The sequence below is a fragment of the Dipodomys ordii genome, unplaced genomic scaffold (assembly GCF_000151885.1).
Source record: "Dipodomys ordii isolate 6190 unplaced genomic scaffold, Dord_2.0 Scaffold16, whole genome shotgun sequence".
In the NCBI taxonomy this organism is placed as follows: domain Eukaryota; kingdom Metazoa; phylum Chordata; class Mammalia; order Rodentia; family Heteromyidae; genus Dipodomys; species Dipodomys ordii.
This window is the reverse complement of record NW_012267232.1, coordinates 6444285-6455809: the sequence shown is the minus strand read 5'-3', so window position 1 is coordinate 6455809 and position 11525 is coordinate 6444285. Positions and strand designations below refer to the sequence as shown.

The 11525-nt window shown below is 40.1% G+C and overlaps 1 protein-coding gene across 2 annotated transcripts in view; it reads right to left on the bottom strand.

Annotated features, from left to right (window-relative positions):
- Window positions 1–1023: 1023 nt before the first annotated feature.
- The window catches only part of Nemf (nuclear export mediator factor), a 51442-nt gene continuing 40940 nt past the window's right edge, over window positions 1024–11525 (bottom strand). For both annotated transcript variants that reach the window (XM_013012323.1, XM_013012324.1), the window contains 8 exons: window positions 9809–9962; window positions 7432–7509; window positions 7069–7266; window positions 4565–4597; window positions 2166–2266; window positions 2036–2079; window positions 1871–1950; window positions 1024–1405 (listed from right to left, as the gene is read on the bottom strand). In XM_013012323.1, the coding sequence (XP_012867777.1) occupies window positions 1328–1405; window positions 1871–1950; window positions 2036–2079; window positions 2166–2266; window positions 4565–4597; window positions 7069–7266; window positions 7432–7509; window positions 9809–9962 (766 nt within the window). In that variant the 3' untranslated portion in view covers window positions 1024–1327. The remainder of the gene's footprint in view (window positions 1406–1870; window positions 1951–2035; window positions 2080–2165; window positions 2267–4564; window positions 4598–7068; window positions 7267–7431; window positions 7510–9808; window positions 9963–11525) is intronic.

The following is an 11525-nucleotide window of genomic DNA, read 5'->3' as shown; positions in this document are numbered from 1 at the left end:
CAGGCTGGCTTTGAACCGCTCTTCTCAGATCTCAGCCCTCTGAGTAGCTAGGATTACAGGCATGAGCCACTGCTTTGGCTTTTAACCCCAAGAATGGTTATTACATTTGTCTTGGTTACTTCTGGATATATATTGCAGAAACATAGTCAATAATTTTACCATTAAATGATGAAAGCTTTTCTGCAAAAAATTAAAATTTTATTAAGAGTACTTAATTATATATTCTAGTAACTTAGTGTTTTTTTATATTAATTTCAAAGGGAGAGCTATTCTCCATAGGAGACCAACAACTATATAGTACCTTGACTTTAATGCTTTGGTACTGGGGCTGGGAAAGTAGTGGTGTTGACTTGAGGTGTTGCCCATTCAATTAAAAACTTTTTTGGCTCATAAAGGGATAGAAATAAAGTTTGAATTTATTCTCCATTCTGACAAGAGACAGGCAGAGAAGGCTGCTATATCAGGAGATTTGAGTGGTAAGCCTCCTGATACTATAGGTTAAAGTACTTTATAAAATACTATTGAAAGAAAAGAAGAGGGGCTGGGAAAGTGGCTCAGTGGTAGAGCACTTGCCTTGCATGCATGAGGCCCTGGGTTTGATTCTTCAGCACCACATAAGCAAAAAGAAAAAAGCCGGAAGTGGCGCTGTGGCTCAAGTGGTATAGCGCTAGCCTTGAGCTGAAGAGCTGAGGGACAGCACCCAGAACCAGAGTTCAGGCCACACGACTGGACCCCCCAAAAAAAATTAAAAAAAGAAGAGAACATGTTACAATGCTGAATGAGAATATAGGAAGAACACAAAGTACAGGTATATAAATACATGGAGATGACCAACACCAGTTGTTCTAAGTGTTATTTCTCTGGCTGTATCATGGTATTACTAGTATTTTCTACAACTGGCCTAATACATTTTTTGCAAAGTTTTCAAGACATAATTCTAATGTTTAACTGTTCCACAACAAGAACAAAAAGCCTTTTTCATGTAATATATATATTAGATATTATACACAATAGACCACCAAGTCAGTTTAAGCAATTGAGCCACTTCAATCTCTTTACATCATGAAATGAATACTTAGGATTGAAATATCAAGTATAGGGGAATACATATATATATATCAGTAGTATTTAACTTTTCACAAATATTTCAGGAAATCTTATCAGACTTTTTTTCTATATAAAATGGGGAGAAAAGTCCTTTTGGGGAATATAGCAAGGCAATATTTAGTTCATTTTAAATGTGGAAGTCCTGTTAACATGGTGATTTCATCTTGGAACTTCAAAAAGGCTATAAAATTGACTCCTCGCAAATACTTTAGGATTTCAGCTATTTCCTTTTTACATTCAGAAGGTTGGGTGCAGACACTTTCACTTTGCCAGGAATGTTTCTTGATAAATCTGTGTCCTAAAAAAAGAAAATTGCTGAATATCTTCATATCTTATGTAGTAAATCATTTAAAACAATTATGTATCTTATGCTATGAAAAAAAATTTCCAATATGATTTTATTGTTTCTACTAAGCATTTTCTTTTCTTTCTTTCTTTTTTTGTTGTCGGGCGTGGGGCTTGAACTCTGGGCTTGGGTGCTGTCCCTCAGCTCTTCAGCTCAAGGCTCTACCACTTGGGCCACAGTGCCACTTCCAGTTTTCTAGTGGTTTATTGGAGATAAGAGTCTTATGGACTTTCCTGCCCAGGCTGGCTTTGAATTGCGATCCTCAGATCTCAGCCTCCTGAGTAGCTAGGATTACAGGCGTGAGCCACCGCGCTCGCCTGGCATACTAAGCATTTTCTATCAATACGACAGAAACCAACTGCTAATGTCTTTAAACTGTACCATCAATCTCCACAAAGTTCTGGAGGAAAACTTTACCTTTACACTACGGAACAAGTCTTTTTCTCTGGTTGTTGCTTCTTTGGAATGCATGAAACTATTCAAGGCTGTTTTTGCAGCTGAAAATAGAAAACAGAAAAATCTACTTCTGGTCCAGTTACAATACTATTTAAAAATCACAACTCAAAAAAAATGTTTGAATACCTTTTCCCTTTTTTTGAACTCCAGGAGTAAGTTTCACTTTAAACCTTTAAAAAGAAATCATGAGTTACTAAATTTTATACAAATTTATAAAAATATATCAACTATTCTGAGCCAAGTAATGGTGACTTACTTATAGTTTGTCATAGTAGTATAAGGGGCACATATTGGAATGGCAAACAGTAGTATGTCTTCAGGATGTGGCTGCCCTGTCAAAGAATCAAAGAGATTTTCCTAAAAAAGAGGAAAATAAAAACAATTAAAAAATAATTTGTAGCAACCTTACAAAAGAAAAACTCTTTAAGGAACAGCTGAGGATGTAGCTTAGTGGTACAATGCTTCGTTGTATAGGCCTTGAATGTGTGAGGCCAAAGGTTCAATCCCTAGTGCCACAAGTCAAAAGGGAAAACTCAAAATACTGCCAAATAGCACCTGAATGTTGGGCTGGGAAGGTGGCTCAGTGGTAGAGCACTTGCCTTGCATGCTCAAGGCCCTGGGTTCGATTCCTCAGCACCACATAAGAAAAAAGAAAAAAGCCGGAAGTGGTGCAGTGGCTCAAGTGGTAGAGCGCTAGCCTTGAGCTGAAGAGCTGAGGGACAGCGCCCAGGCCCAGAGTTCAGGCCCTACGACCGGACCCCCCCCCCCATAAAAACCAAAAACAAACAAAAATAACCCAAAAGCACCTGAATGTATTTTTATCCTTTTCTGATAGACATATAGTATAAACTGGTAAAAACCCTTATAGGCTCAAAAGAATTGCTGAGTAGCTGTGTGCCGGTAGCTCATGCCTCTAATCCTGCTGCTCAGGAGGCTGAGATCTGAGGCTTGCCATTCAAAGCCAGCCTGGGCAGGAAAGTCCCTGTGAGACTTATTCCCAACTGACCAACTAAAAAACTGGAGGTGGCGCTGTGGATCAAGTGGTAGAACACTGGCCTTGAGAACAAAGAGGCTCAGGGATATTGCCCAGGCCGAGTTCAAGCCCCCCAACTAACTGACCCCCCCCCAAGAAAAGGAATAAAGTTTATGTACTATTAATGAGTTATAATTTGGCCTAGTATAACAAGTAATGAGAAAGCAAGAAAAAAAAGTGCTGGTTATTACCCAACTTGGAGAAAGCTACTGTGAGTTAAAACAATACTAAGAGATAGGATTATATTCTGCACCCTTCTCCTCCCCTCAACCCCTGCATTGAGAGTACTGGGGTTTGAACACACTTGCCAGGCAGTCATTCTGCTGAGTCTTGTCTCCAGTTCTTTTTTGTGCGTGCTGCGTGTGTGTGTGTGTGGGGGGGCAGTCCTGGGGCTTGTCCTCCAGAGGATTATGAACAGTGTCTACAGACTGTTTAGATATTTACAGTAGGTAGTAGGACAAACAGAGAGTGAACTATCTGAAGATACATAAGACAGACCCTGAAGACGAAGAATTATTCATCCCAAAGCATTAAATGTCAAAGTGAACAACTCTGGGCTAGATCAGTACACTCTCTAAGGAGAAACCCAATTTCTTAAGAGTTAGTAGTAGTAGGCTATCTACAAGATACCCTATTTATCGACACAAACATACATTTAGGGCAGAATGCTTGGTGCTGAATTGTAATTAACAGTTCCATAAACTTTTCTAAACCCTTAATATATTCCTCAAACAGTTCTCCTGGACAAGATAACATACAGGGCTCTAGGCATTTACACAGAAACTGACTGAAAGATGATAGATTTGTGAGAAATCCAAAGGCATAACTCCTCTGAACAACTATTGTGCTGTTTATCAAATTACCAGGAAGTGGAAAAATGTCTCAGGGGGTGGGCAAAAGAATGGAAGAAGGTAAGCAAATGTAGTCATTATAACCTTGCTCATTTAACTGTAACCCCTCTGTACAGTATTTTCACAATAAAAAACACTTTAAAAATGTAGTCATTATATTCAATGTACATTATATAAAAAATATACTATGTAACTTGAGGGTAGGGATGGCAGGTGAGGAAGTGGGGAAAGACCAAGAAGCACTGTACTCATAAACTTACTGAATTGTAACCCTTTTGGACAACTAATATTTTAAAAAAACAACCTCTCCTCATAGGGCTAATAATAGGGTTACAAGGCACGAGGGATAGAAAAGCTGAAGAGACAGTAGAGAAACTGAAGAGACAGTATTTACAAGTTCTTAGTAGAGAACTCAAACCCATAAAGTTTGACTCCAGACAAGACTGAAGTTAGTTTTGTCTCTGCTTTTTGCTTTTTTTTTTTTTTGGTCTGGTCGTGGGGCTTGGAACTCTGGGCCTGGGCGCTGTCCCTCAACTCTTCAGCTCAAGGCCAATGCTCTACCATTTGAGCCACAGCGCACTTCTGGCTTTTTCTGCTTATATGGTGCTGAGGAATCGAACCCAGGCCTTCATGCATGCAAAGCAAGCACTCTACCACTGAGCCACCTTCCCAGCCCTCTCAGCTTTTTGCTTTTTAAGTAAATATATCAAATATTCTGGAAAAGGACTGCAATGAGGATGCTGTAGTAGGAATCCAATACAAAAATCATACCTCAGTTCCTTGTTGATCCAGATCTTGCTCTTCCTGTTCCAAACATAAAAATTTAAAACAGCTATGAAATCCCATATTATTAAGCAATAAAACAGTGCTATAAGACTGTCCCATCTAACTGACAGGATAGAGACCCTAGGTCTTATCCTTCAGTGTCCTAAGACTGAAGTAGCTTACTATTGTGCTTAACATTTCTGAGAGGGGGACAAAGAGAAAGAACTCTTGCAAGTGGCAGGGGCAGATGTTTCACATAAGCCCCGTCAAAGCCAATGTTGTAGGGTCAATGTAAAATGACAACTAAGCTTGCTAGCTTGCCAAGAGAAATTAAAACAGTTCTGATGAGCAGACTTTTATTTTTTAATCTCAGCAGTTTAAACTTTCAAATACTATGACATCCTTAATTTTGTATACTTACAAAAGAAAAATCTATTTGGGGATGATAACCTACTGTCTCAGCCTGCTTAGGCTGCTACAACAAAATAGATCATTGATTTACTTCTCATAGTTCTGTAAGTTGAGATGTCCAAGATCAGGAAACCAGCACATTCAGTGTCTGGTTAAGGGCCAGCTGTAAAATCAGCAACTTGTTGCTGTGTCTTCACATGGGGAAGAGATACTTCCTTCAACCTGCTGGAGAACTAATCCCATTCCTAAAGGCCTTACCTCTTAAGATTATTGTATTGGGTATTTAGTTTCCAAGATAGGAATTTGGGGGAGAACATACTAACATTCAGACCAAAGTCCTTGCCCATGAAAAAGGTAAGTAATGCCTCTCAGGAAGATTTTTGCCTCGAGTCTTCAGAATTGTAGAATTCAATAAATTGAGTTTTAGAATTATTAAACAGTAATACTTTTCAGTAGAACAAAAAGATAACAGTGATACCAGAATCTCTGTAAGCCTCACATACTTTCAGCTGAGCATACAATTAGAACTCAAAGCCAGGCATTAGTGTCTCATGCCTGTAATCCTAGTTACTCAGACGGCTGAGGATCAAGTCAGCCTGGGCAGGAAGTCCATGAGATTCTTCTTTTTTTTTTTTTGGGTCCGGTCATGGGGCCTGAACTCTGGGCCTGGGCGCTGTCCCTCAGCTCTTCAGCTCAAGGCTAGCACTCTACCACTTGAGCTACAGCGCCACTTCCGGCTTTCTTCTTTTTGCTTATGTGGTGCTGAGGAATCGAACCCAGGGCCTTGAGCATGCAAGGCAAGCGCTCTACCACTGAGCTACCTTCCCAGCCCCATGAGACTCTTCTTATCTCCAATTATGTACCAAAAAGCTGGAAATGGTGCTGTGGTTCAACATTGTAGAGCACTAATCTTGAGCAAAAAAACTCAGGGATAGTGCCCAAGACCTGAGTTTGAGTCATAGGACTAGCATGCATGTGTGCACATACACAAACACAAACACAAAATTAGAACTCAAACTTCAAATAAAAGCAATGCTGATCATGAAAGTATTAAGGTTTGATTCAGCTTTTATTTTATAGAAGCTTATCAATGCTTAAAATTTCAAGAGGATACACATGGAGGATACATACATGCCTACAGGAAGGTACAGTGGAATTTGACCTTGGATTTGGTTGATAAAACAATTTACATAATGATTATAGCTGTAAAAATGTTAACTTCTTGCTTTTTCTGTACAGCCATTTGAATATAATGTGAGATAATATAGAACATTACCCCACAGAAAAGCTTAGAGAAGTATAAATTTATTTTCCACTTAATTCAAGATAAACTTAGTTCATTTGTCTTTTTTTTTTCGGGTAGTTTGAGCTCAGAACCTCAAGCATTCTACCACTGGAGTTTAACTTAAACAGAATTTAATTTAACTGAGTTCTAATAAGAACCAAATAAAATTTCTCCATAAAAGCGATTATTTTGTAAAGACTTGTAGCAGTTTTGTTTTTTTTTTTGACTGCCTATAATTCTTTTTTTTTTTTTTGGGTCCGGTCGTGGAGCCTGAACTCTGGGCCTGGGCGCTGTCCCTCAGCTCTTCAGCTCAAGGCTAGCGCTCTACCACTTGAGCCACAGCACCACTTCCAGCTTTTTTTTTCTTTTTGCTTATGTGGTGCTGAGGAATCGAACCCAGAGCCTCAGGCATGCAAGGCAAGCGCTCTAACACTGAGCCACCTTCCCAGCCCCATTGACTGCCTATAATTCTTAAAAACAGTTTAGCTTTAGGGTTTTGTTTGTTTTGTTTGGTGCTGGTACTGGGCTTGAACTCAGGGCCTCAGGTTCTCAACCTGGTGCCCTTTCACTTGAGCCACAGCTTCACTTCCAGCTTTTTGGTAGTTAGTTAGAGATAAGGGTCTCTCAGACTTTTCTTCACAGGCTGACTTCAAACCATCTGAGGGATTTCAATCTCCTGAGTAGCTAGGATTACAAGTGTGAGTCACCAGCACAGGTTGTATTCCTAATATGAGGATTGCCATTTACCCTGGTTTTACCACCATTAAGTCCCAGGTTCTGGGCATCCTAGGCAAGAGCCTGAGAGCAGCCTTACCTTATCATCATGTGAGTCATCTATAGCCAAGTCTTGTACCTCGTGAGTTAAGACCTCAAGGGATGGAGTTTCTTTCTTAATGATGTCTGAAACCCTTTGTCCACCTTTGGGTTTCTGAGGCTGCTTTTTCATGGGTTCATCTTTTGTTTTTCCTTTCTTTCCTTTCTTCCCTTTTTCTTCTTTGTTTGAACCTGCAGACTTCAATTCACAGAGAAAAATCAGTTAATATCACCGTCAATAATATCAAGATTTTAACAACAACAATAAAAATAGCTTCATATTCTATTTCTCATAGACTAGATGAGGGCTGGATGGCCAATTGAAAAGCAAAAGGAATAAAAGAGTTTTTTATATGTTACTTACCCCCAACAATTTCATAATAAGTTCACGATCTTCTTCATCCTGGTCTTTGTATTTTTCCTTCATTTTTTTCATTTTGCTCTATTAAATCAGAAAACTTATTTTAGAAAATTTGAGCAGTAAGGAATGCAAAAAATACTTGTAATTCAGAAAAGGTGCTTCTAAGCAGGGCACTGATGTGGCTCATGCCTGAAATCCTAGCTACTCAGGAGGCTGAGATCTGAGGATCACAGCTCAAAGCCAGCCCAGGCAGGAAATTCTGTGAGACTCTTATCAACCACCAGAAAAGTAGAAGTAGAACTATGGTTCAAGTGGTACAGTGCTAGCCTTGAGCACAAAAGCTAAGTGCCCAGGCCCTGAGTTCAAGCCTCATGACCACCACCACCAACAAAGGTGTGTATAGGCCAGATATGGTAGTTTTACATCTTTAATCGTAAACATTCAGAAGAATTGCAAGTTTGAGGCTAGCCCAACTTAGCAAAATCCTACCTCAAAAAGAAGTCTGTTTTTCTACCAATTCTGTCAAAAATGTTAAAAATAAGGCACTATTATGATAAGCAATATGAAGAACACAAACGGACAAACCATTGTCTTTGTCCTCAAAGAACAAACCACTGGTGGACAAAAGGTTCATACAGAAATTAAGGTAAATTGAGCTGGGAATGTGGCTTAGTGGTAGAGTGCTTGTCTAGCATGTATAAAGCCCTGGGTTCAATTCCTCAGTACCACATAAACAGAAAAAGATAGGAGTGGCACTGTGGTTCAAGTGGTAGAGCACTAGCCTTGAGCAAAAGAAGCTTAGGGACAGTGCCTGGGTTCTGAGTTCAAGTCCCAGGATTGGCAAAAAAGTAAATTAACATCACATTTTATAAATAGAATGGGCAAAGTGGAAGGAAGATCTTGATGTAAAAAAAGGAGACATTTTCAATCTGTGCAAAAATCATGAGGAAAAAAAATGAAGTTTTCCTTAAAAGTGGACTTTATAGTCTGTGGGAATACAAGAAAAGCAAGAATCAAAAGGAAAAGTCTAGAGAGCTATTATATCAGTTACTGCATTTATACACACAGAGGAAGAACAGGAAATATAACAGCAAAGTTAAGCTAGGAACTTGCTATAAGGTTAAAACAATTTTAATTAAACTAGTGTTTGATTTTTGTTTTGGTGCTTGAGATTAAACTACAATTTGAATATGCTACCCAAGCATTATACCAACTGAGCTACTGCCCTGGCCTGCAATTCATTTTAAAGAAGATACATTGATCTATTAGCCCAGTCTCCACTTAGTGGTTTATTGGAGATTAGAGTCTCACGGACTTTCCTGTCTGGGCTGGCTTTGAACCGGGATCCTCAGATCTCAACTTCCTGAGTAGTTAGGATTACAGGCATGAACCACTGGCGGCCTGCTTAGTCTCCACTTTTTAAAAATAATATGGGCACTTAAAAAAGCATAGGCTAGGGGCTGGGAAGGTGCTCAGTGGTAGAGCACTTGTCTTGCATGCCTGAGGCCCTGGGTTCGATTCCTCAGCACCATATAAGCAAAAAGAAAAAAGCTGGAAGTGGCGCTGTGGCTCAAGTGGCAGAGCGCTAGCCTTGAGCTGAAGAGCTGAGGGACAGCGCCCAGGCCCAGAGTTCAGGCCCCATGACTGGACCCAAAAAAAAAAAAAAACAATCAGGAGGCTGAGATCTGAAGATCACTCAGATCTGGCTTTGAACAATGGTTCAAAGCCAGCCTAGGCAGGAAAGCCTGTGAAAACCTTATCTCCAATTAACCACCAAAAAAACCAGAAGTGGCAGTGTTGCTCAAAGTTTCAAAGTAGTAGAGTGCCAGCCTTGACCAAAAGAACTCAGGGACAGTGCCTGTGCCCTGAGTTCAAGCCCCACAACTGACCAAAAAAAAAAAGGAAGGTGTAAAAAAAATTCAGCTCTGCCATTTATTAAGGGGAGACTGGAGAATCAGTCTCTTAGTCCTCCTCTGCATTAAAATTATTATGTGGGCAGAATATCATACAGGTCTAAGGAACACAGATTGTTAACTTCCATGTTCCCAGGATATTTTTCTTTGCCTACACTTACATTTCACTTTTAAAAAATCAACAGAAAGCTGGGTGCCAGTGGCTCACACCTGTAATCCTAGCTACTCACAAAGCTGAGATCTGAGGATAACAGTTTGAAGTCAGCCCACGCAGGAAAGCCTGAGAGACTCTCCAATTAACCACCAAAAAGCTGTGGCTCAAGTGGTAGGGGAGGCCTCCAGCAAAGAAACTCAGGGACAGTTCCAGGTCCTCAGTTCAAGGCCAAGAACTACCCCCGCAAAAAAAAACAAAAAAAATGAAGGGAAACCACACACTTCCCTATGTGAACCATACAAAAGCTTATTACCTTTTGTCCTCGTTTCACTGGCTGGGTAGCAGCAACATTTTTGCTTGTGTTCTGCTGAGTTTCGTTGTGTATAGCACTATCTTTTTCTTTTTCCTTTCCTTCCATCACTTCTAAATCCCCTGAGTCAACTGGATACTTTTTCTTCTTCATTTCTCTAAACACAAATGAAATGGAAACATGAGTTCTAAGAACGTCAAGTATTCAGTGTTCTAGCTGAGTGCCTGTAATCCTAGCTACTCAGGAGGCTGAGATCTGAGGATCACGGTTCAAAGCCAGCTGCAACCAGAAAACCGAAAGTAGAGGTGTGGCTCAAAGTGGTAGAGTGCTGTCCTTGAATAAATGAACTCAGAGACTGTGCCCAGGCCCTGAGTTCATGCCCCATGACTGAATTCAGAATAACCTTCCCTAAAGTTACCCAAGTTGCACTCCAATTCAATAATGAGCATTTTTACAAAGCTTTTTACAAAATTAGTCACTGAGCTTTATTTTATTTTATTTTGGGCTTGAACTCTGGGCCTGGGTGCTGTCTTTGAGCTTCTTTTGCTCAAGGCAAGTGCTCTACCATGTGAGCCACAGTGCTACTGCCACCGGCTTTTTTGAGTAGTTTATTGGAGGTAAGAGTCTCACAGCCTGGGCTGGCTTCAAACTACAATCCTCAAATCTCAGCCTCCTGAGTAGCTAGGATTACAGGTGTGACCCCAGTGCCTGGCGTCACCTAGCATTTCTTCACCTCTGTTTCCATTGTCTCCCCTCCCAAGGTATCTAATTTTAGTTCTTTTAGATGATTCTAATGAGTTTCCTCAAATCTCTATACTGTGCTTCTGTTAGTTCTGCTTAATTTTTCTGTATTAGTCTATTATTGACTTTCCACTATGAAAGTTGAGAATTTCACTTGTGCTGTTACATAGTTATAATATAGTTTTGTAAAGATTGATTTTCTGCATTAATGTTATTGTGAATATTTAAGTTGTAATCATTGCCTGTCATTCTAAGTTTTATACTTTTGATACACATTCACCTCTCCCATCTTACAATTCATCAGGTCACAAATGCCTCTTTCACATTTCGGTCATTTCATTGCCCCAGAATATCTACAGATTTCTTCTGAAACTGTCCTTCTCTTTACTTTCATGTGCCTAAGTGCTAAAATATCCCTTTTTTAGCGGGTAGGCAGCAATGGGATTTGAACTCAGGGCCTTGCGCGTGCATAGCAGGTACCCTTCTACTTCACCCCTTTTGTGCTTTAGGTGTTTTTTAAAATTTAAATTAAAAAACTTTTTTGCCTGGGTCAGCCTGGACTATGATCCTCCTGCCTAGGCCTACCTGGGAACACTGGCACATGCCACCACACCCTATTTGGGTGCCAGAGCCTTGGTAACTTTGATGAGATCAAAACTTGCTATGAGATATATGGAAACATGACAACAAAACCCATTAGTTTGGGCTGGGAAGGTGGCTCAGTGGTAGAGCGCTTGCCTTGCATGCATGAGGCCCTGGGTTCGATTCCTCAGCACCACATAAACAAAAAGAAAAAAGCCAGAAGTGGCGCTGTGGCTCAAGTGGTAGAGTGCTAGCCTTGAGCTGAAGAGCTGAGGGACAGCGCCCAGGCCCAGAGTTCAGGCTCCACGACCAGACCCAAAAAACAAAACAAAACTCATTAGTTTGTACAATTAATATGACTAAATATTTATCATAGAATTAGCTAGTCTACATAAGG